Source organism: Hippocampus guttulatus, chromosome 5 (assembly GCF_054856545.1).
Source record: "Hippocampus guttulatus isolate MCC_2025c chromosome 5, RoL_Hgut_1.0, whole genome shotgun sequence".
NCBI classification, from domain to species: Eukaryota; Metazoa; Chordata; class Actinopteri; order Syngnathiformes; family Syngnathidae; genus Hippocampus; species Hippocampus guttulatus.
Window position 1 is genome coordinate 7,160,075 of NC_141265.1, and position 25,433 is coordinate 7,185,507.

General features: G+C 42.3%; 1 protein-coding gene across 2 annotated transcripts; it reads right to left on the bottom strand.

Annotated features, from left to right (window-relative positions):
• Positions 1 to 342: 342 nt before the first annotated feature.
• Positions 343 to 24,375, bottom strand: LOC147204844 (dynein axonemal heavy chain 10-like). Of its 2 annotated transcripts, none has more exons than XM_086111410.1 (77): positions 24,150 to 24,375; positions 23,978 to 24,066; positions 23,794 to 23,899; positions 23,606 to 23,721; positions 23,298 to 23,508; positions 22,595 to 22,983; positions 22,280 to 22,470; positions 22,005 to 22,203; positions 21,732 to 21,926; positions 21,466 to 21,636; positions 20,606 to 20,782; positions 20,347 to 20,505; positions 20,093 to 20,262; positions 19,866 to 20,017; positions 19,604 to 19,768; positions 19,305 to 19,512; positions 19,067 to 19,223; positions 18,489 to 18,965; positions 18,229 to 18,387; positions 18,001 to 18,117; positions 17,772 to 17,874; positions 17,504 to 17,682; positions 17,197 to 17,408; positions 16,743 to 16,899; positions 16,422 to 16,655; positions 16,222 to 16,344; positions 15,917 to 16,150; positions 15,594 to 15,817; positions 15,241 to 15,510; positions 14,955 to 15,138; positions 14,752 to 14,886; positions 14,486 to 14,638; positions 14,200 to 14,388; positions 13,926 to 14,072; positions 13,382 to 13,573; positions 13,126 to 13,244; positions 12,876 to 13,034; positions 12,612 to 12,747; positions 12,400 to 12,522; positions 12,183 to 12,314; positions 11,848 to 12,064; positions 11,594 to 11,713; positions 11,360 to 11,505; positions 11,131 to 11,283; positions 10,769 to 11,029; positions 10,516 to 10,688; positions 10,326 to 10,419; positions 9,978 to 10,145; positions 9,705 to 9,893; positions 9,114 to 9,285; positions 8,809 to 9,012; positions 8,654 to 8,734; positions 7,583 to 7,780; positions 7,358 to 7,519; positions 7,112 to 7,286; positions 6,792 to 6,973; positions 6,558 to 6,694; positions 6,258 to 6,475; positions 5,950 to 6,171; positions 5,713 to 5,860; positions 5,328 to 5,607; positions 5,020 to 5,249; positions 4,649 to 4,922; positions 4,472 to 4,576; positions 4,239 to 4,393; positions 4,005 to 4,159; positions 3,714 to 3,894; positions 2,791 to 2,991; positions 2,455 to 2,664; positions 2,283 to 2,378; positions 2,043 to 2,214; positions 1,836 to 1,967; positions 1,537 to 1,748; positions 1,296 to 1,463; positions 1,035 to 1,215; positions 812 to 957; positions 343 to 732 (listed from the first exon to the last, which is right to left on the bottom strand). In XM_086111410.1, exons 1-77 carry the CDS (start codon positions 24,373 to 24,375, stop codon positions 586 to 588), a joined length of 13,704 nt encoding a protein of 4,567 aa, XP_085967536.1. In that variant the 3' UTR covers positions 343 to 585. The 2 variants fall into 2 exon arrangements, with proteins under 2 accessions (XP_085967536.1, XP_085967535.1); XM_086111409.1 differs by having other exon boundaries at positions 23,978 to 24,075.
• Between the last annotated feature and the right edge of the window lie 1,058 nt (positions 24,376 to 25,433).

Here is a 25,433-nt window from a genome sequence, read left to right on the forward strand (position 1 = left end):
ATAGAATGGTCGATACATGTGGTGTATTAACCACTGTGATTATTTGTATACTGTTTGGATTCATACTTTGTAATCGCGTTACCGTTCCCTCTTAGGTTTGATATGTATGCAACTCCCGATTTGTAAGACAAAACATGAAACGCGTGTATCAGCCTCTTATTTAAATACGCCACAATACTGTGCAGTACAGTATATAGATCGAACTACAAACTTCAACTGAAACAGAAAAGGTATGCAACTGAAACGAGAAAGATTTTCTTCATGAAGTGCTTTTAAATTTGAGAGTCTCAAGCAAAACTGCAAATTATGTTTTTTTAGGCAGAACGTTTTTATTTTGCATTCGACCTCGTTATTCTAGAACAGAATAACTGAGTGTACCTCCGGTCACATGACTAAAACTGTAAGGTAAGTGGGAAAGGAGAGGTGTTCTGTTTGAAGATTAAACAGGGGTGGAAACAAAGGAATGAGTGTAGAAATGTAATGTGTGTGCACGGTGTGCACCAGCGTCACCATGGGCGCTGAGAGAGTGAGAGAGGTTTGCTCACACGCACAGCTTCGAGGGAATATTGATGATGATAATCGTTTTTAGTCAGTATTGAGGGATAAACAGACACCCTGAAGCACCCAGTGGGAGAGGTGCTCATTGGTGAACAAATTAGCCTCAAAAACCAAACCCACACCCATTGCATTTCTCCGTAATGATGTAGTATACACCGGTGTCCGCAATGTATTCTGTGAAGAAAAACACACAAACATTTGGTGGGAAAAAAACAAATGAATTGACACACACAACATGGACTGTGGTCCATACCTGTAACCTGAGACGTTGGGTCTCTATGGGTATGACTCTGAGAATAGGCAGTTGAACTGCAAGAACTTTTGGTTTACTCTTCACCAGGCAGCCCATTTCCATGTCCCAGTCTGCTCCTTCCAGGTACAAACCAGACACAAAGAAACCTGCAAGTAAAACTCCTAAGAATGAGCCTCAACAATTTGATGAGGGGCACTCGATCCAAATGGTTTGAGTTCATTACCCTGCGCAGGTCTGTCACTGACTTCTTCCACTTCAAGGTAGCGGGTCACCTCAGTGTAAAGTGTGGAAAGATCGAGAGGCCAACCATTTTTTCTGCATGCAGCTTGAACGAGGGCAGTCAGGTAGGATTCTGGGATGTGGAGTCCTGACAACCACATGACCTTTGGCTCTGCTGTATCCACCTTTTGACAAACAAAATTGTAAAAAAAAAAAAAAGGTGTATAACACAAATGTACATTAAGTCATGCACAACATTCCTCACCCATGATTCATATTGCTCAAATCGCCTCTTGAAATGGATCATCCAGTTGCCCAGGGACTTGAGGGTGTCAGGTGCTAACTTCTTCCAAATAGCAGGGATCTGACCATTAAAAAGGGCCCGGGCAACTTCATCCAGCTCACTGCTCATGCCCACCTCACCGGCCAAGGCCTACACACACCGGACAATAAAAACCAAAGTAAGTCAATAAAAGACACAACAACGCTGTGTCCCTCTTTCTCACCCTCTGCAGCTCAGCCAGAGACCGCTTCATGCGGACCACTAGCTTGTTGAAGCGCTCCAGTTCTTGAAGGAGCACCACTGATGTAGGGGAGATATCCGTGCCAAATTGCTTGCGGATAACATCCAGGTCAAATAATGCTGGCAGCTTGCTTTGAATGTCCTGAGCAACCTGAGTGATGTACTCATCCCTGCTGATGCCTCCACCAGACTCTCCTGAAGCAGAGGAAAGTGGTTGTGAAGCGGCAAAGCACCACAGAAAACAGCTGAGGCAAATGGAAGAAGACAACCGTGACTACATACCCGTCTGTGGTTGGAGGTCGATGAGATGCAACCACATGTCTTTAGCTGCTTGTGTGTAGTATCCTATCTCTGCATTGGAATGAAGACCCATCACCTCGGGGGTGTTTGCCAATGGCAGAGACTCAATCTCATCTGTAACCAATGCCAAGTTATGAAGGATAACAGTAAACTATTTATAGGAAGGTAAACAGGTAATTAAAAACTGACCAATATAAACATCTGTGGGTCCATTTAGAGGAATCCTGTAGTCTACCTCATTGTTTTTGAAAAAGTGGAAATGGCAAAAGTCATAAAAGAGGAAGTCTCCAAAGTACTCATCCATGTAGACAGTCAGGATCCTGCGGTCAAAACTATCTATGACTCGTCCACCATACATCACCTGTGAGATGTGTAGAGAATTGAAATTGCAGCACGACTCTATGATGTGTTTTAATCTCACAAACTAACCTCGCCTACAAGGTACTTAATACTCTCCCAGGGGATGTTGCTCTCTTTTTGGTTGTGAGCTTTGGTCAGGTAGGTGTTCAAGATCTCCAAACACACCTGTTGAGCACAGTTGCAGCACAGAGGTAACTTGACACAGACCAGATGGGTCCAAAGACTTCTTCGTAATACTTACCAAGAAGTCTGATTCGCTAAAGTCATAAGGGACATTCCATCCAATTTTGCCATACTTGCGCCTCTCTTGCACCACGGCATGGAAGAAAGACAGCACGTAGACCAGGCTGCGGAAGGCTGAGTGTGGGCATCCAGTCATAGTCTCGTGGGAGATTTTCGAGTAGGTGGCTCTCATGTTGAGCTTCAGACCATTTGTAGCCTCAGTGACAACCTGCAGCGCATGGCAACAGAAAGGCATCACTAAAGTGCAACCAAGTAGGAAGTGGGAAAAGACCATTGAAGCCAGTTTGTGTTTCAGATACTGTATTACGAAAAGTATAGACAGCGGGAATGCCACCTTAAGAGATTTTTGAAGAATGCCAATGGGAAAGTCATCAATCGGGTTGGTGGTCAACCAAAGGCGAAAATTGGGGTGAGGTTTGGTGACCCTCTCGATGCACTTCTCCAAATCTTTCAGCCATTTCACCAGCACGTGGCAGTTCTGGAGCATCAGCCACTGACCGCGAGCCGCTGCCAGCTCCAGAAGGTGTAATGCAACCTTGTAGGGTGGGGCGGGAGGGGATGGGGTTGGTGGGAGGTTTGAGAGGGGATAGCATTACCTTTCACATGCTTTTTTTACCTCTCGAGTTTAAAATTGAAGAGTTCTATTGCTGACATGACACTGTGGCCAAAAACTGGAAATAAGGTGCATGTTCGATTATTTAATATTTGCTGAGAATGAAGAGTAATCATCTTCATGATTCCCGATCCCTTATTAGTTCCAATATAGATTGGGATCTCCATCACTTCATGCCGTGTGTTTGGTTCGCAATTTTAACGGTTATGTTATTTTATTTTGGTGATAGTGACTTGGTTCGTCTCGGTTGTTCGAGCCTTTTCTTTGTTTCCCCTCCCTATTTCCTGTACCCATTTACACTGCTTCAAGTCTAACCGCTGTCGGATTTGTTTGTTATTTGGTCTTTATTTTGGTAAAGACGTGTTTTCTGACATGTTCTGTCGTATTCTTATATTGACACGATGCTCTTGGAAACAGCCTGATTTACAGGGATAACACAGGAGGTTCATAATCTCGGAACCAGCTGATCGTCAAATGTCTTACACAAGGACTGGAAAGGATGATCTGGGAGGTAAAAGAGGTCCAACCATAAAATTTCATATTATGTTTTGCATTGTGAGATGGCCATTCTACCCCTCACCCATTTCATGTACAGTAAGGCCTTCCCTGACTGATAAAAAGAATAGAAAAGACAACCATGTTACCTTTTCTTGGCCTTGGCCCATAGCAAGGAACTTGAACTTGCCCCGAAAGCCAGTCCTGTCAGCCAGTTTCATGAGGTCAGCGCCAGGGTCAGAACCAGGGCTCAGGATGAAGACAATAGGGGAGAACTGTGTGCTCTGCTCATAAATAACATCAAAACTGATCACAGGAGGTTGAACATATCTGTGAAGAAAGATTTGAAACATATTTCATGAACAAGAATGTCACTTCGGTTGAAACAGCATAAATACAGTCGGGTTGAATTTTTTTGAAGAAATAAAACAGATAGACACCTCTCGCCCATGGTGAGAGTGACGTAGTCGGTGATGCCTCTGTAAATTCTGTCAACACGAAAACAGCGCAGCAGGAGCAGCTTCTGAAAGTCTGTCAGCTTGTCATCATATTTCATTGGCAGCCGAGCCTGTTCCGGCGCATCAAGGTCATACCACTGGGAAGAAACACAAAGACAGTCGAGTAGTTGAATGACAGCTCGTGATTTATGTCATCTATTAAGAGCCACAACTTACTGATTGCCAGTCTGATGAATTTCTACTCATATCATCAGGCAAAGATTCAAACCTCTCAGGAAAAAGTTCAGATAGTTTCACGACATCTTCCCATCCAGAATCAGGAAGCCAGCTACAAGTCTTTTTGCGTGAGCTCTTTTCCAGGGACAGATTACCTTTGCACAAGAGAAAGACAGTCTGCCGTGAGTGCTCACTGTGAAGTACTGCAACCTTATGTTTATTATGTACGTCACCTATGATGAAAAACTCCAGTTCCTCCTGAGGTACTCGACCTTCTGCCTGCTCAATCTTGATGGTGATGATGAATGAGAAGAGAAGCTTGTGTTTCTCAAACAGACCTGTGAAAAGAATCATCCCTGATTATTGTATGAATTTTTCAAAAGAGTTAATGTGAAACAGATGTGGCTTACCGGTGCAGCCATACTTATATATGTTATATGTCAGACTGTTCATGATGTTATTCAGTCTTGAGGGCAGAGCAGGACTTTGTGGAGACTTACGCAGGGAAAAGTCAAACACTTCCAAATAAGAGGCGAGAGAATACTGGTACATGCTATTTACCAGAGCCATTTCTGTCAATGCAAAGAATAAGATTGCACCGCGCTTGGCAGCTGGTCGGTAGCCGTTTCGGAGCACGTCAATGTCCACGGATGTCGTCACAGCCAACGTAAGCTTCTCAAACACCTGATGATCACATAAGTAGAAAGTAGAATAAGACTCACTTGAAACGTGACATTCAAAGTGTTGTTCTCCACCCACACTTGGCGTTTGGCAAACTGACCTCACTGGATTTTGACTTTGTTTCCTCCAAAGTGTAGACCAGCTCTGTGTTATCCAACATGTTGCCGGTGGACGTGGCCAGCTCCCTTAACAGGGTGTCACCGAGGTTCTTCAGCAGCTTCTTATTGTCGCTCGTCTCCTGGATCAAAAACTCCCGCTGCTCTTCCAGCTCCTTCTTCTCAAAGCCCATGATAACACTGAGCAATTGGTCCTCCAGGCCCTTAAGGGTCACTGCGTGTAATATGATGGGTGAGAAAAGTTCATTTCTCAGGACAGAACGCACAGGAAAACGCCAGCAAACGGTCTTACCGGTATAATTGATAACCATGGCTTTTCCAAACACAGAGGGGGAAAATTTGGGGTTTCCCAGTTTAGTGTTGAGGTAAAGTCGGAAGTTGGGATCAAAGTCCACCTCTTTGTCACCTAGCATGACAACCTGCCTGCCCTCTGCTCCTTTCAAATTCTTCTCCAGGACATTGTCAATCACGGGGTCAATGTACTCATCGACATCTTGGAAAAGGAACGGGAACCCGTATTTAATGGCCATCTCAAGGTGTTTCAGGAAGTCTGGATCATTGAAGGAGGAGATCTGTGGACAAAAGAGCTTAAACTGTCATCATCTTGGGGGCTTTCTGTGCAAATTATAAAAAGGAACAATGCACCACATGTCACAGTATGAGACTTTTTCTTGTACCTTGAGGTTATTGCTTGCCTCCTTCTTCTTAATCCAGTTCAGGGCTTGTTGTTGAGGGTCAATACACATGGGGAAACGGCTGCCTCTTGTTGTAAGGATTCCATTCTGCACTGACAACTCATCTGGAGGCAAACCCTCTGACCCCCACCTGGAAATTCCCATGTGGTCAGTGGGATGGCCAGCCAACATGAAGACCACAACAGGTAGTTCTTTTCAACCATGTTGGTGCCTTCTCACCTGCTGATTTCCACCTCATCAGTTAGTAAGTTGTCCACTTTAAAAGGCTGGCTCAAGGGAATGCCTCTCTCCTTTACGTCGTCAACCCAGGTTTGGTACACCATCTCATTCCTGAAGTCCCAGCTGAAGGCTCCCTCGTAGCTCAAGAAGGCAGCAGAGAGTAGACAGTCTCCGAGGAGACGCACACGCCGTCGCTTTAACTCCTCTAAATCGTGTGCCCACCTGAAAACAGAAACCACATCAATGAATAAAAAACAAGCGTGCATCACTCATGGAGTTCTGTTTCGTTGTCCCAATTGTCATCTCACCTCACATTCTCAGAGCTCAGGCCCGAGATAAGTTTGTCAGCAGCTATGAGTCTTCTCTCCATCAGCTCAGCCTCCTCTTGTAGTTTCTGTTTCTCCCCAATAGCAATTTGATATTTGTCTCTGAGAGCCATCAGCTCTCTCTGGATATCACTGAGTTCACTTTGAATGAGCTCCAGCTCCCTCTTACTCTCAAAGAAGTTCCTTTCAAGGAGCGCGACCTGTAAACACCAGCCACAATCGTTTCTGCCTTGCTTCTAAGAAAACACACCACCACAATTCTCTTCACTTGCTTCACATTACTTTGTCCCTTTTGGGCTTTATCTCCCTGGCAACTTCACAGTAACCAACGACAGCCTCCACAAATTTGAACATTCCTGAACCGGCTTTGCTGATGGCTTGCATTTCCTCAAGGCTGGTTCCAAGGTTCTTCAGGAAGCCTGCGAAATGGAGCACACAAGGAAATCAAAGCAGCAGACAGCATACTCAGCAGTGCAAATTTTTTCATTCTTGTAACTGATACTGTACTCAACCTACCCTTGACAGTCTTGACCTGGTTGGCACCGATGGCATCACAGTCCATCTCCATCAGTGAACGCAGAAAGCCAGGTTCTGACATCATCGCCTTCGCAGCTTGCCAGCTAATTTCCTTTTTTTTACACAGCACCATGATACATTCACACACCACCTGCACCTGCTTGGGTGGTTTTGCAAAGGATCTGCATGAAGAAGGACCAGAAAAAAACCCATATAGCTGGATAAGCTTGCCATTCAGGTAAAGTCTATTATTAGAATGTCGATCAATTGTTTATTTGGACAACAAGTAATCCTGCAAGTCAGAATGAAAAAAAGTTTACCTGATCTCAGTGACATCAGATTTATCAAGGTCTTGTAAGGCAATGCGAGCTGCTTCTAATGCTGGCAGAGCTTCAGCCAGGGATGTTTCAGCTTCTAACTTTTCAACAGCAATCACTTTATTTTGCTCTTCAATTTCTTTGGCTTTGTCTTCTGCTAGTGTCTTTTTCTCCTCGGCTAAAAGGGAAAGTCCACTGTTACCAACAGTACATTAGTATGTAAGTACTGAGTTGCAGGTTTTCACTGACCTACTGTGGTGCTCGAGGCAATCTCTACCAGCATGGTCTCACAGGCTGCAGACTTCTCCGCGAGAACCACTTTCTGCTCTGCCAGTTTGATGTTTAGCTCATCCAGTTGTACACTGGCTTCCTTTAGCTTGTCCAACCCCCCCTCAAGATGTTTGCACTGCGCTGGAACCCATAAACAAATTTGTTGTCACCTTTCCACTGTGAAAATGTTTTCCATCCTCTTACCAAGAATATACTGGTCCTTTTCCTGCAGGAGTCTCGAATATGTGTTAATGAAGTCCAAATAGTTCTTTGGGGTGACATAGTTAGAACGTCTAAGTTTTTGCTGGAACAGCGTACTGTAGTTGCCAACCGACTTATGGACCAAGCAGACGTGCTCTGTCACAGCTTGAGCATGTTCCCTTGGAATCATTTCACTTTCACCTGCACAAATGACAAAGCACAACATCGCAGCTGCAATATGATAATCACGCACACATCACAATACAATCTAGTGTGGGGCAAATAGACTTGTCCGAAGCCATTCATTATGAAGGATTCTGATTAAATATTCTTATTGATGCAAAGTCATTCTCTCAAATATTCAACACTGTCCAAATTATTATGCATGTACTGTAGAATTGAAATGAAATATTAGTTTCTACTATCTGATGTAAATATTAGAGCGATTTCACAGTAAAGCCTAATTAACAAAAAATATCTAACAAAGCTGCTCTATATTATTCAGCAATTCATTTTTCTATGCAGAATAAATTTAAGAAAATCATTCGTACTTCTCAACATTTTGCGTGTGATGACTGACTAGGAGACCAAACGGGTCAGTTCCGGTATTAAGGAAGGGTGGCTGTTCTATATTAAAAAAGCTGCTGTGAAAAAGCTGACTAATTTGGATGGCCCAGATGGATGTGGTTGTGGGAGGTTGCGCAACTCGGAGGTGGCTAAGTTATGTTTTGAGAAATTAGATGGTCGCCCCCCCTTAACCCTGTAGAAAAATAAAAATAACCTCAGGAAAATGTGTGGAGTTTCTAACGGACCATTCCCTGGTATGGTTAAAAAAAAAATCTGTTCCACAGTAAAATTATTCTCATTTTTCTTAATTAGTCTCAAGACAATGCGGCATGTCATTGGTGCTTTTTAGAAACTATGGATAGAAGGGGAGAAAAAGTTATGGTGTGGCCACTGAAGGAAGATACAATTCCAAACATGGAATTGAGTCAGGAGCTCAATTTAAGCATGTTCGGTTTCTGAGACAAACAGATTCCATAATGTACCGGTATGAATATGTGCGCTACGAACCTAGGAAAAACTCAGCTACAGCACGTAATGCTTGTGGAGGCCATGATAAGTACCAGTCAATCACAGTGTTGTTCATCAGTCCTGAAAAATACATGAAGGAAATTATATGATATTAAATACAAAATAAAACCAAACTGAAAATGTTTCACTTCTACCTGGAAAGTTTCTGCAGCGTGCTCTCAGGGTATCTCCAACAGGAGACATGCCTAAAACTATGTGGAGGTTGCTGGCACTTTTATTGACAAAATACTGCCACACACTGTCTTTCGAAGGACCGGCTCCCATTTTGAGAGCCTCTTCACGAAGCTGGTTGAGGACCGCTTCTTTCTCATCATCAGGAAACAGTGCAGGAACAATACCTGGCAGAAGACAGGATGATTCCAGGACAACAGGTCACTTCTTTCATTTGGGAACTAAATTTAGTATCAAGAAGGAAATCACGAGTTGCAGTTTGTCCAACCTGAGGTAAGCATGTTGTTTATGAGTTCCAAAAAACCTTCTTCGGCAACATCAGCATCAGTAAAGAGAAACACAGTCTTCTTGTTTTCGATGCCCAGCTTCAAATATAATTTTTTCAAATCTTCATAAAAGTTTGATTCGCAATATCCTCTGCTGAGGGTTATTTCAAACACCTGAGGGGTCATCAATGACAAAAAAAGCCTGCTATTAGGATTTTAAGATGTCATTTAAAATACAAACCACAATTTCAATGAATTTGAGACAAGTGGTTGTATCATGCATCATCTGGATCCGGGTACATTGTTAAAGTAGACGAAACAGCTACTGTACCTTAAAAATGTATCTGGATCCAGATCATTTTATTTTGTGTAATCACTTCATGTAATAAAATTGAGGAAATTCAACACACCATTTTTTTAAGAGTAGTGGGAAAAAAAAATTCAAATCATTGTATACTCTTTTTATTAACATTTTACCCGACATCCCAAATTCATTGGAATCTGAATTTGTAGATCTTGAATAGATTTTGGTTATTTTGGCAACCGCTTCAAGTCTATAAATGGTAGAATGTAATGTAACTTTGTTTTACGACCTCACAGTCAGCAGCGAAGGCAGCAAGCTTGGTGATGGACTGTTTGCCTGAGCCTCCCACACCCACAAGCAGAGCATGACCTCGATCAATGCGGATGATGCGGTGCACTCGAGTCAGATGTTCGAGGGCGTCATCAAACAGCACAAGATTCATCCTCGACATTCTATCATTGTATTCCTCTAGAATCTCCTGCAGGATACAGAAATGGTCTTTCCAACTTCTGTTCAATTTCTAAGCAAAAAGAGCACTCGATTGATCATAACATCACTATACCTGAAATAGGGCTTTCGAAGCTTCATAATCCAGCAAGTCCTCATATACTCTTGGTTCTGTCTTGCTCAGAGCTGCCCTGTAGTCTCCAAAAAGAACTGGGTCTCTCATAACATACTCTTGGCTTGCCTTGAAATGCACCTCAACTAAGCTCTTTATAAGACTTTGAACCTGAGGAACAAATAAATCCATTGGTGTAATTAAATCTTGAAAGCAATATTATTTCAGAAATTGTAGCTTGGTTAACAGATGAAAGCACCTGTGCAGTAAATGTACTGTCAGTGTGGGTGTACACACACACACACTTTATTCATATTATGATAGTGAACACAACTGAAACTGAGTTTTTACCATTTTTTTGTCTTTTTCATCAATGAGTCTGTCGTGGAAGATCCTCAAACACTCATTTCGCCATACCCGTACAAATAGAGAGACCGTCAAAAATCTGTTTTGGTGGAATGAGGTCAAGCATATATTAAGTGCACACACATACAAAGCACAGTGTAATATCTGTCAAGAGAATCAATTGACTTGATCAAACCTGTCAGGCTGAGTGAGGGTGAGGCCATTGTAGACCCTCGATAGGTCTCGCAGGTTAAAGATGTAGTGGAATTTTGCTGGAGTCGGTGGAAGTTCTTTGACAAGGCTGTTGTATAGTCCCAGTGTGCACAAGGTGACTTTATCACAAACGTTCTGTACCGCATCCTCAAAGTGCTAAAATAGTAAGTCAAATGAATTATACATGACACGACATGCATGGAGACCAGCAATAGCTGTTCTGAAAAGATATTTACTTTGGTGTGGCCTTTGATAATGGAGGAGTAGATCAAGTGGAGAGACTCTACAGCAGGGAAAGGAATACTGAAGACACTGAAGAGGGAAAGGAAGCGGGGATCCACCTCGTTCCTCCCACCTCCGGCCTTCCCCATGGCAGCAATGAAGCCAAGGTCTTTGAGGGTTTTGTAGGTGAGCTCCTTTCCTCTGTCATAAAGGCCCCCTCTGTCCAATAAGAGCTTCAGCAGTGCAATTGGCTGCTGTGTGCCATAGCTATCCACCTGGACAAGATGAAAAAATACAACCAAAGGCCATACTCATGAAATTTAAACTGATAACAGTCAAGTAAAAATGTATCCAAATCCAGATGTGCTGCAGATACCTTTGGCATATTCATGTCATCTATATAGATCAACAGTCTTTTGCCCACTGGAGGACCATATATATCTTTGGTCCTTTTCTCTATATTAGCCTCTAAATTTTTCTGGAGGTCCATTGATGTTGTCCTTGATGAAAGGTTGATGGTCAAAGAAATCTGTTGGAAAATATTAACAACATGCAAATCGGCTAAGGCAGTTATAAATGTTACAATGCCTGGCTGGGGAACTCACATTTTTTTCTCCATTTTGGTTCTTCAAAAAGTTATGAACAGTGGCTGTTTTAGAGGTTCCGGGGTTTCCAACCAAAAGAACAGACCTCTTTACCTTCACCATCTGTTCCAGGATCCAGCTCGTTTTTGTGGTGTCCACAGTTGGGACTGAGGCCAAACATTTGAAATATAAACAGGAGAAAGCTTGGTTGGTTAAAATCACTTCAATGCAGTTAATTATACATGACGGTCTTACCCAGAATGTCAGTAAATTTAATTTCATGATTATGAATGTATTTCGGGACCAGATAACTCCAGGGAACCCACTTCAGCTGTGTTCCACAGAAATGGAAATCAAAGAGAGTGGGCAAGTACCCTGAAGAAATGATATAATCATCATCTATATTGACAATGGATTTGATTCCATGCAAAAGCTAGTTTACTTGTTCTGAACTTGTTTAAAATAAGCAAATAGCAATTATTAAAAAAGGTACGTCCAAATTCGTTTACCTGGGATCTCTCCAGGTCCAGCCATTTTTTTTTCATCGCACACAGTGGTTAAGCTAGAAATCCTTTTGGTTAAATCATCAAATTTTTCTCTTCCGTCATCCACCAGTGTTGCCCCAAGAGAGCAGTACAGCGCTTCCAAGAAGTAACACTCCAACACATCTGCACTTTGGTTCTCATTTTCCAGTAGGGCATCAAGGGTCATGCAGAGCTGGGACACCTGAACATATCACCAACGCAATATGAATCACCATCAGCTGTCTGGATCACAGATGATCCTCACTTTCTTGCATAAGTTAAGCAACAAATGTTTCAGGAGAACACGTCACACATCCTACCATATTTAGATCAGTCTGCGGGACAACAGTCTTCAGTTTCTGCCCTTGTTTCCCATCAACAATACCTTCCACAATCATGTCAATCAAGGTGTGCACGTACTTTTCAAAAAGTTTATCGAGTTCTTCTTGTTCCTAAAAAGAAAAAAAAAGGATTCAAGTTACAAAAGACGACAACAAGTGTGAAGATGACATTTCCGATTCAATGAGGATGCTCTACTTTGACGGGTCTGGTTTTCAACCATTTCTGCCAGTATGGGGTGTAACGCAAGTTTTTGGGGTCCACAAAAACCATTCCACAGCGGGAGACAGTAGCAGGGGAAGCATACTGCAAATCTCCAACCTGCAATCATGAGAAACACCCCCCAAAACATTGCATGGTATTAAAAAATAGAGCATATGTATCAATGACATCCGTAAATACATACAGACCTCAAACAGCAGCGCACAGTGACCTTGTAAACGAATTCGTTCTCCATTAGCCAGAGTAAGGAGCTTGTTGTCGTCCATTACCGAATTCATGTTCTCAACCCAGAGAGCATCCACATCCCCATCAAGCACTACATATCTGTGAGTTGAAGTGAATATGTTCATTGTGCACAAACGTACATGAGTATTTCTTTTGTCTAATATTTGGTATATTTTAGTGGATTGTACTTTATTACCTTAAGTGTATGTAAACAGTTTCGGTCTTACCTCCTCTCTTGTTTGTCAGTCGGCTTGTTGATGTCACGGAAGATGTTGGATAAGACCCCATCAGTCCAGTCTCGAGTGTCAGGATCCAGAATACCATAAAGTTCAATGACACTCACAGCTTTGGGGTTCAGGGGATATAATTGGGTGTGCAATCCCAGTCTGGTGGTGAGCGACCAATCACAGGATCACATACAGTCCATGCAACAACCGAACAGCAGATTCAAATTTGCTTATCTGAAGTGACACTGACTTGGTTTGTGCTTGGCATAATGTGCTGATTACAACCGATTTCCCTCCACTTGTTGGGCCCACTAACATAGTTGTATGTCGTACCATCATTGTTTCGTACATCTGCAGCACTTTATCCACCTGGAAGCACAGACGCATCAGTGTGTATGAGGTTTTAGAAGACTCAACTAAAATTTATTATCTGTTGCTGAAAATGAGACGTGTTTCAGCTGCATACAAACCCAGAATAATATGACACTGTGAATAACGCGACATACCTGGACAGGCAACACCATGTACTTGTTCTCTTGCAGGACCTCTTCGACAGCATCAGTGAAGTTAGGATAACCAACGCGAGGGCATTCCAGACCCGGAAACAGGTCTGAGATCAGCCCAAGGAACAGGGGCACATCCTCAAACACAAACTTTGGTAGATTCATGTCCCTCAAGGTTCGCATCAATACCACATCCTTCAAAAAATAGAAAGATAAATGGTAAATGGAGTATCCAGTAGTGCTTTATCTACACCAAATGGTGCCCAAAGTGCATGACTGCATAAAAACTACCAACAATGTTGCAGGGAGGAAAACTTAATTACCGGTAAATTATTTTAGGTAATCTTAAAACACAATTTTTAAGTGTGTGTAATTGTAATGTAATGTAACATCTGGTGTGTTCGAGTTAATGCAGTGTATTCATAAACTGCACTGTAGCTACCATTCACATTTACACACTAGTGGACGAGGTTGTCATTGAAGATACACATTCTTCAGAAATAATTAATTTGTTCTTCTTTGTCATGATTACACCTGATGATTTTACCTCAGTGATGTCTGGTGAGCCCCTCTTCAGTTCTCCTGCCATCACGAGGACAGATTTCAAAGCTCGCAGGCCAAAGTCATAATGAGACTGCTTGGACAGCTGTTCTCGGGCCAATTTGTAGAGCACAGTCATCTTCTTTGCAAGGATCTGAATGAGACAAGGGTTGAGAGAAGTTTTCAGCTGTCCAAGAGAATATGTGGAATTAAATGCGTTGCAGTTGAAATTTGTAGTCTTGTTATTAATACCGAGGCCCACATCTGGGTCAACTACTCGCCTTGGCCATGAGGAATCCCTCAGAAAAGAGCATGATCTCACAAATTTGTTGCAAGTCAGGCACAATCACCACCACAGGCCTGAAGAGAGCTTTGACTGATTCTGGCAGCTCTGTGCGCCCTGCGTAGCCCGGGTTCATGGTGATGAAAATCCCAATTCGGCTATCCAGCGTAATCTCATGACCTTCAAACTGATGCAAAAATGACATGGTGGTAGGCAGCGAAAGTCCAAGGGAACAATCATATGAAATAGAACTGAGCATGCATAATAATGCAGCAAAGACTTACGTTAAATATTTTAAGATGCAGAATGAGAGCATTGCGGATGGTTTGGATTTGGGAAGAGATAACTGAAAGCACTGAGGCATCAATGCGGTTGAATTCATCAAAGCAGCCCCAAGCTCCACATTGGGCCAAGCCAGAGAGGATCTTGCCCACAGCCTACACAACAAGGAAGATAATGATTCAGGAATACACACCAAAAAAGTCTCAGTGCGTGCAATTCGATTTATGAAGAGAATACAATCGTCACTATTGTTTGCCAGATTAGCTACCATGTAGTCCATGCCTTCCCCACAGTTGGTAACCACACAGAGCAGGCCCAAAGCTTTGGCCAGATCTTTGGTTGACTCTGTCTTTCCAGTACCGGCTGGCCCAGCAGGAGCTCCACCCAGGAACATGGAGAGAGCCTTCACCGCAAACACAAGCCACATCAACAACTGTGTACTTGTTTCAAGAGTTGTAAGTATTCACAAACCTGTGTGATCGTGAGGTAGATCCGGTCTGTCAGGGGAGTTATAACCAAGCGACCATTCAACCCCATGTATTCGTAGCCATAAAAAAAAGATGCACTGCACTGACGTACAACGAGATTGTCTTCCCCTTGGACCCAGTAGAATCTCAATTGGCTTTCCCACGCAAACTCTTCAGCATTGGTTACACTGCAGGGACAGTAACACAACTTGGTCACCTTCACACATCCTGTGCGTTCCAGAGGCTACAATGTTTGACAGTAGCGAAGCTCAAAACTATGAGAGCTGTACCTATTCAAGAGAATGCCGTCTACAATGTCTCTTGCATGGACATCTATGATAAGGACAGTGTTGATCTTCCGTCTGTCATTTTTCTCCATAGGCTGCGTTATTCGTGACACTAACTCATCAATCTGTTGGTGCATTTTCTTCGCACAGTTCTTTAGAGCGCATTTATCTCCTTTTTTCAAGTTGCAAAAAACATCCTCCACCTCCCATGTCCACCACACTTGATTTGCAGCCAGTACCACCATGCCTTGGAACAGCAACATCCAGTCCACCCTGAGTGGCAAGGAGACTCATGGTGGGAAACTTTTTACTCACAGACAGAGAGAGATAAACATGCTTGCAATCCACACACACACCTGCCTCTGTCTTCACAGTAGCGAAAGATCGCCTCCTTGGTGATGAGTCGATTAGTTCTCCTCATTTCGTGTAAGACTCCAGTCATCCATTCCTCCACCCTTCCTTTGATCTGGACGGGCTTTTGAAACTCCATCACTTCACCCTCAGCAGTCACCATAGCACCTGCTGATGTCTCCCCACTACTCTCCGCATCAAAACGCAGGGATGCGATATTGTCGTACATCTAGTGGAACAAAGGCAAAATAGTGTCAAACACGTTTGACATATCTGATTTGACAGACCTTGACAAAGTACACGCTTTGGGTTATAATAACACTCTTACCTTTATCATATGTTCCTGCACACAGTCATGGTGACTACTCCCCAAAATGCTGAGCAGTTCATCATCAGAGATGAAGAAGAAGCGTGGGAATGCATCCCGCTTCGAATCCAGGTAGTCATTGAGACTTTTCTGGCACCTTTCTAGGTTGTCACTGAGGGTCTGCAGGTCCATTAGCCGGTTAGGAACCAGGCAACAGTGCTTTATGTTTGGGTTGCTCTGTGCTTCATTCATTATCTACACAATCATTAATATAATATCATTTACATTTCAGTTATCAATTATCTTAATGTTTGAACAACACTTACTTCTTTAAACCTTTTGTCAATGATGCCAAATTTCTTGGCTTCCTCTGGTAGCTGTGAGGAAATATCACCGCCAATGAAAATGCTCTCCAAGTACATCCATTTCCGTTGTACCAGCAACCAAATCTGTGCAAAAACATTTTTTTTTCTTTATTATGTTCAAATTCGGCTCAAGCGTTCAAGCATTGACCTCATTGTCTGACCTCTATCGTCTCACTGATAAGAGACAGGTCTTTCTCCCATTGTTGTATGGTACTTAAGAAAGGTCCAACAAAACGGCTCCCTGCCATGCTCTGCAAATTCATGGCGTCGTTGTCCACATTAGACAAGATCTCATCCACTGCACCCAAGATGCAACACTGTTGCTGGGTGCCTTTGCTGTAGGGTTGGACAATGAATTTCATGTTTTCCCAGGTTTCCACCACCTCCTTCACACCCTTAGAGGCACACACAGACATTCTTACCTACGGTATTTGTTTCATCTACCTCGAATTCAAGATGATTTATCAAGACCAAAGGCTCACCTTTTCAATACCAAGCTCTTTGACAGCCGAAGTGACAATGTCATTGATCACATCAGCATGCTTATGAAGATCCATGGCAAACATGTTCTCCAGAGTAAAGCTGCATCTGTTCATCTCAAAGCTTGTGCCAGTCCTTTTCATCAATTGTTTCCAGTGTCTGTTGCACCAAGTATAAACATATACAGTATATCAAGTAAAAACACACATAAACATTTTCAATTGGTCATATAAAGAAAGAGAAAATGAGAATATTAAAAAAGACAATTTGACACGAAGAGAGGGGTAGAACTGAAACCTGATCAGCATTCACCATGGGAATGGGAAGCTCTAGCTTTACACAGCATAAGTGACAGGAAATGAACGGATAAAAGTACTCTGTGTGATGCGTCGCTACATGATGAATCACATCACAAAATGAAGGAGAAATTTTTTTGGGGGTCAATTGAGGACAGACCTTTCTCTGAGGGCTTCATTCTTCAGGTCCAGTAGAAAAGGAAGAGAATCTCTGAATTCCATCATTCTGCCCTCAACAAAGCAGGCCACAGGCAAGGCTCGCACATCTTTGGGCAGCTTCCTCAAATTTTGGACAAAAAATTCAACACCTTCCTGAAGCAAGTGGATATCTAAATCCACCCACAAAGTCTGAGACCACTTGGTCTTTGCAACCTGAGAAACAATATCAGCATCCAAAGATATGATGAGTCCCCCCCTCTCAAAAAAGAATCTGATGTGTCATAGTATTTTTGTGATTTAAACCTGACCTTTTGATCACGGAAGATATCATAAATCTGCCTTAAACCATTCATGTCTTTTTGTATGCTGACAATCTCTGGATACGCAAGGACGGGAAGGTCCAATAGCTTCTCAGCATTAGCTAGCTCCTGCCGTCCGGCCACCATCTTGGCAAGCTCTGCTTCATATGAGTCCATTAGTGATAGTCCTACAACGAAAAACGAGATGGTTCAATGCACTGCCATTCAATAATATTGGTCATAATTTTCTGGTTACGGATTTCAAAAGACTAAATACCTTTATCTAGATCATTTCCAACAGCTCCGGGACCATGCATGTTAAAACTTTCAAAAAAGAGGGACAACTCCTCTTGAAAGTCTTCTGCCATCTTCTTGGTAGTCTTTATGTACAACAGGTGATTGGGAAAGATAGAACTGAAGCAGTACATCTCTAATGTTATGACTTTATTTTTTGTTGTTGTTCTATGTGACGTGAAGTGTAGTTAACGCTCTGATGTTGTTCTCACCTCTTTGAATGATATCTTTACATCTGTCAGACTCAGATCCACTTGTCTGGATTCTGCAAAAAGGTCACTCCAAATCTGGTTAATATTTTCTATCAGTTCCAGTTCGGCTTGTTCAACCTACACATAAAAAAAAAAAGTCTCAAATGTTCTGAAAAATATTGACCGAATGTGTTATTTCACACACAAGAAAAAAAACACCAACACAAATTAAAAGCTGAACAACAATACCTCCACTTTGTACATCGCCAGTGTTCGGTATCTTTCCTGGATATCGGTGATGCACAACTCGACATTAAGAGACATGTCTCGAATGTTTGACACAGTCCCAAGGACATTCTTCAAGTTCTCAAAAGTGTCAGGACTCTGTTTCAGCTTCTCAGCAAGTTGCTACGGAACACAAATTATCAAAAGGATGATTAAAATTGGTTAAAAAAAGTTGTTCACATTTCTGACTCATGTATAGGCATGCATGCACGCATGCATGTTACCATGAGGTCATCTTTTAAGTTGAAGAGTTCATCTTTGGCAGATTTGTTGAGCAATCTCCCCAGTGAAGTGATCCAGTACCCTGACATCTCCTGCACAGTCCGGCACAGTGGCTCCAGGTTTAGTTGGACAATGTGTACATTCTTAAACAAAGGCTCTACAACCACCTTTTGATGTATGTGATCATAAAACTGAAGCCTCTTATCATACATGACACATGATGGATTTTTGGCAGCAAACTTTTCACACACTGTGGCTTTGTCCCTTTCCCATAGAGCCTGGTACTGTTTCCAATGGTTAAGGTGCTGGTCGACAGAAAGCAACAACCGCTGAATGTTCTCGGATACTGCAAGTGCACTTTCATTGATTTGAGGATGATGACACACTTCTTCATAGAAGCTAAAAGTCACCAAGTCATCACCATCTACATGCTGTGGTGGGCACTCAATGCAGGTTCCATTCATCCAGCGCACAAATTCCTGGAACACAAACATGGAGGTGAACAGATTTCACACACACCGATGCACATCCCCGGCCTAAAATCTGTGACGGCTCACAGAAGAGGAAATAACTGTCCTACTTTGGTGGACTCGACACAGTCTCGGATACGCTGCATAAGTAACTGGTAGATCTCGTTTATTTTAGGCTGCAACAAAATCTTGGGGGCAGAGAGGATGGCATCGATACGGAAGAGAGGGTCGCTCCCCATCAGCGCAGCATTGAAAGCCTTGATGTTCCTGAATGTGGCAATCAACACAATCCTTCTTCAAGAGCTGGTCCTTGTGGTTGATAATTGTTCCTGCTTTACAGGACATTACCTCAGAAGCATGTGTATGAGGGAATTGTGCACCTTGCGCTCCCAGAATGCATAATAACTTGACATACTGGTGCACTTGCCAGTGTTTGTTTCCATGATCAAGTGTTCCACCTTTGAGATGACAGGTCCAATGTCAGCGTATTTGCTTTTCAACAAATTCACTGTCTTGAACTGCTCTCTATCAACACATTCACAAAACTCCCTGACACCTGAGATAAAACAAAAAAAGATACAATAAAATTGTCATTGGTGCGATGTATGACATTTGATTACAAATGTGAGCATTTTTGTTGAATATACTTGGTAAAAGGTCCATCTTGTCTGGAGCACGGCATTTCAGGAGGTCTGCCATCGTGATGGATTGCAACTTGGCTTCAATATCGATCTCATTGTTCTCTATTTGACTGACAATTGACTCAAACTTTGAGAGCTCCTGATTGGCCTCATTGATGAAATCTGCAATTGCTAAATTTAAACATGAAGGCATTACTTTCATTTCACAGAGATTATTATTTTTATTTTTTCCGGAACAAGATGTCAAAGCATAATTTTAGCACCATACCTAAGGAATTCCAGTTAAGTCTCTTGCATCCTGACAACAACAGCGTTTCAACCCTTTTGATGATTTGAGACAACATGGCGATCTTTGCATCACTCAGACTATCAACTGTAGAGTTGTAGCTGCTGACAAGCTTGTGTAGCTCATTACTGTAGCTGTGTCGAATATGAAAAGCAGAATTTAAAGTGTGTTTTTTGTGGTATTTTCTAGGCCTTGGTGAGTATGACTACCTTATGAAGTTGAGCTCCTGTAGAGTCACGTTTTGAGCAACCTCAGGCATAGAGAAGGACATTGAAATCAAGTTTTTTGTCTCTGAAATTATTGTCATGATCTCCGGTGGAAAGTTTGCACAATATCGCCGATACTTTTGTAAATGGATTTCAGACTTTGCAGGGATGACCTAAATGATACATTTCAAAATAAATCTCAAGAAATACAACACAGTAATGTCGCACCACTGCGAGGTTATTACGATGATACGTACCAGCTCGTTCTGGACATGGCTTTCATTCACACTGATGGCCAAAATGGGTGTCTTCAGTAACAATGGCAAGTTGCGTTCAGTATCAGACACCCATGACCGATACTTTTTAACAGCATACTCGTTCATTTTTCTTGCCATTTCCAAGTATTTGTTTTTTGCCTAAGAGTCGTATGAGAGTTTTGAATGATTCTTCAATTCTGTCAAAATTGAATATTAAGTGCCAGGCTCACTACAGCTGTGCAAAAATTGAATAACTCACCAGTTTTCCCATTTCACTCTCCAACAAACCCGGCATTGTCAGGAGAAGAAGCATTCCTTCTTTTACATGGTGAAAAAGGGAATGTGTCCATCTGATGCTGCCTGCCACAGGGGGCTCATTCTTATTTATTTTTGGTTTGTTTTTATTGTCCTCAAAGATTTCATTCACAATGTCCACCTACAGAAAATATCATGCTTAATACAGGGATCACACACCTCAGGCTCACTAATAAGGTCTATCATGGGCGCTGGAAAAGAGGCTGCGTCGGGAAATTGAATCTCAAATCTGGGAGGATTAAAGCCTCGGCAGCTGTACTGTACATTTGAGCTCTGAGTTGTGACCAAAAGAACAAGATCATGGATACAAGTGGCGGAAATGAGTTTGTTCCACAGGGTGTCCAGACTCTCCCTAAGAGACGGGGTGAGAAGCTTGGTCATTTGGGAGGGACTCAGACCCAGAGGTGGTGCAGGCACCTGATGAGAGTGCGTCTTGGACACCTCTCCCTGGTGAGTTGGTCCGGGCATGTCCCACTGGGAGGAAGCCCAGGGTTGACCGAGGACAAGCTGAAGAGATTATGTCTCCCAAATGGCACAGGAAAGCATTGACGACCCCCCCCCCCCCCTCCCCCCCGACCGAGAAGAGTTGGACGAAGTGGCTGGGGACAAGGAAGTCTGGGCTTCCCTGCTTGAGATGCTGCCCCCATGACCCACAACCCCAGATGAGTGTTAGACAGTGGATGCTTGCTTCACACACTATACTGAAAAACATAAACATGAACTGGTAGTCTACTAATTTGCCTTGCTTACAATGTTTTAAGTATGGCTACTAAACATATGCAAGACCAGTGATCATTAACAAACCTCTTTGCAATACTGAGCCAGAAGGTCATTAGTCTTCTTCAGCAAATGATTATTGATGGCTGGTCTAGACCGAATATCTTTGTACTTCACAAGCATTCCAAAAGCAGCAGTCGAAGAGCGCAGTGACATGAAAGACTTGTCAATAAAGGCAATCACCTCCCTTTCCATTGCCTGATCAAAAACAAATACAAGGTACAGAACAACAGCATTAATCCAAATGAACATGTATAGCCTGTGTTGACAATGCCTGTGAATTTCAAACTTACAAAAACACTGCTGTTGAAGTTTTGCATGATGATTTTCCAGCTGCTCATCTTGCAGACATTGAAAGGATCAAAAGTTACTCCCTCAAAAGGTAAGATAAGGTTGTCCACTTTGGCCTGCATTTCATCAAAACGTTTTGGATCCAAAGTCACACTTTTTAACTCTGGGCTGAAGATGTTGAAATACTCGTCCAAATTCTGCATTAACCAATACAAATATTAAATATGGAGCTGTTGTTACATGTTCCTTACTCACACAAGAATATGAACGCTGACCTGCAAAACATTGTACAAGTCCTGGCAGATGGAAGCCATGTAATCAGTTTTCTCAAAGAGCTTTCTCCTGTCAAACTCCCAACGTTTACCAGTGCCTCGTTGTTCAATTTCGGCACGCACTTCAAAGTAGGACGACTTCCACAAATCCAGAACTTGCTTCGCATCATTCACCTTGGATTTTGCCACCTTTCTTTCATCTCTGTCCAAGTGACACAATCAGAATCTCATGACAGAAAACAGAATAGTTACGTCATGTATCAATAAAATCCACATACTTGAACAGCACGTGGATGTCAATGACTTGAGCCACACGCTCAGACAGTTGCCAAACGATGCGCTCCATCAGAGGGACCATGCGTTCATTCTTGTTATAGTGGCTGGATATTAACCACACAATTTGTAGGCTGTTCATAAGTGATGGGATGGTCTCCCGAACCACATTAAAATTTGCGCCTGTGGCCAGATTCTACGACAGAAAACCCTTGGTGAGTTAGTTCTAATATTCTTCGTGTCAATAATTTTTTCCCCTGCTTTTCTGAACACATAAATATTTCCCGAAATTTTGATAACACATTATACCGGTAACTCACCTTGAAATGCCTTTCCAGTGTTTGGAGGAAACATACATTTTCGTCTGCCTCCAGGCAGTATTTAACAAGTTGAGCCTCTGTCGCCTCCATCGTGGGAATCACACCTGATTTTGCTTTGGTCAGTACCAGCAGAATCTTTTTTACCACAGGTTGATGAAGCCTCATTCTCAGAGCAGTCAGGATGGAGACGCGGTCCTGCCAAAAAACTATTTCTGCCATTGGACTAGGTGTCTGTGGCTTCTTTTTTTCTTGCTCCTCAATAACGACAGTAAGCTGAGTCTGCCAATTCATCACACACTGCTCCAACTTCTCTACGACTGCTGGATTGGTCAGCAGGTTACTGACATCTGGCTTCAGATCTAGCTCTGGAATGCTCAGTGCAATGTCATCTGCGATAAAAATGGAACAGACACATTTTAGTCAAGAAGAACACTGACATGGAAATGGTATGCTTTCATTGTTTCATATTTTCAATCTTTTGTGAACCAGTCTCAAATTTGCAGAACACTGCTTTTTAGTACATCTGTTGCCATTTGAGAAAGAATGACCTATCCTATAATAATCCGTCTGGGAAAATTCCGTTCTAATAGTATTGATAATTACCTCCAAGAGAAATGTTGTTGTTTTTTTCATTGGGAAAATAAAAACAACCCCTCCAAAATGTAAAAGCTGCAAATTGACATACAGAATGTGCGAAACAAACCTTGAGTTTTAAGCTGTTGAATAGTTGAATTGACCAAAGCCAAAAACGTGTGCGTGCTGTTGAGTAACTCATTACGAATGGGTGCTTCGTCGCTTGTCTTGGTCAGGCTTTCTTTGCCACCACTGAATTCTTCACATGGAGAAGCGGCTTCAGCCAGACAGCCAGCCTTAGTTTTCTTCAGCTGATGAGCAGTCATTAATGGAATATAGATCTAAAAAAAAGTACATAAATTGTCATTTGTCTTGGTAGATTTGTTCCAAGTCCCCGTCATCTTGTTGCTGACGGCTGTGACTGTGGGTCTCACTTACATGTACAAGTTTTTTCTGCAGTGTCTGCAGGTTGTGTCCATTATGCAAACTGATTTCGAAGAACTTGGGCATCAGCTGATTGGCTTCAATTATGTCAAGTGGTTCTACAATGGTCTCTGAAATGGAACACGGATAACAATGCATTGGTTTCCCCAATACAATTTTAATCATCTTGACATTGCTCTTACTCTTTGTGGTCCTGAGGAAATATAAAACTCGAGATTTGGCAAATCTCTCTGGAACTTGGTTTATAGCCATGTGAAGCCCAGTGTGATAAACTAGTTTGTGAATCGTCTGAAAACACACAGGTTTATTTATTTATTGCATCATGTTTACCAGCTTTTTTAAAAATGTGTTTTTATTAAATCTCACATGTCTGATGGGTTGTTCAGGAGTCTTATTTCCTCTTTGAATCACCGATTCCTTTTCATGATCCAAAGAGTCACTGGAGTTGCTCTTTTCTGAAGTTACTGGTGCAATGGTAACATTAGATTGAGGATATTTAAGAAAACATTCAAATGTAATGAAAAAAAATGTAACTCACCCTGTGGAATTTGAACATCAATCTCCTCCTGTCGGACAGTTTTTATAAAGAGAAGACACGACACAGTGTTTTCTTCAGAAACGACATTTAAATAGCGAATAAGTTCCTCCTCCTCTTTTCCATCTCTCCTACTCAGAAGTTCGTCAAAACATTTGTTATCGCTTAAATTGAAACGCGCACGAACTTGTTGTCGTATCCATTCCACGCGTATATCGTAGTGAGCCATGACTACAAATGAATGTTTCTTAACATTGTAAATTTGGCAAGTTCTGGTACGCGTACGCAGTGGATGAGTGCCATGTAAATCGTCGTCCCAGCAACCAACAAACTGAAGGACTTCCTGCTTCAAGACAAGAGAAAGGCGCAGCGGTCGGAAAAGCTTACTGCTTCTTTCTTTTGAAAACTGTGCATATTACTGTATGTTCCATAAAATACCCTACATTGGTCAACTCGCATTTCACAGTAACAGGTTTCGCCAGAATATAATTCAATGTTTTGGTTCTCTGTCCTGTTGGTGGACCCATGCATGGATGGACAAATTGCGAATGGCAATTTTTTTTCCTGACATTAAGAGGCACATATCGCTCCAGAATGTCTTCATAGCCTTGACATTTCATAATTGCCTACATAGATTCAAGGTACCCTGTACAGGATGCAAGGGTGTTTCCAGGGGCGTTGTTAGGAATAAATCTCTACTGGAGCCCAGGCCCACAACAATAGTGGTGTTCAAACAATGGCTTGCGGCCTGGTATCGGTTTGTCGGCACTCTGTACTAGGCCGCACAGATACATTGAAAAGTAAAAATCCTGCAGCAGAGTATATACGCCCCAAATGTACAATATCACCAGGGTAGAAATGGAACAGATGGTTGCCGATCCATGAAATATCAGTCAGACCATGTAACTGTCCGTGTCGGAAAAAAGGTTGATAAACTTTTGATCATTCTGAATTTTCCAGGATGGCGTCTTTCTGTGCACATTTCACTTTTTACCCTTCCCTGCTCCAGTCGCTTGACAATGTCTTTTTATTAATAATGATTACAGGCCAATCTGCTGTTTTGAGTTTGAAACAAGAGGTCATTTTTGCCTATTTTCTGAAGTCTTTAAAATTTCATAACTTCCTTAATTGTAAATTGTAAATAACATTTTATTCAAGCTGTTTTCTGTGACATTTGTCAAGTTCCAGTTGTGTTACCTCAGGGACCACTGTGGGTGGTTCTTTCTTTGAAGGAGGGTAGAAAGTATTTTCTCAGTGTACTGTAAATAGAAATAGATGCATTCAAAC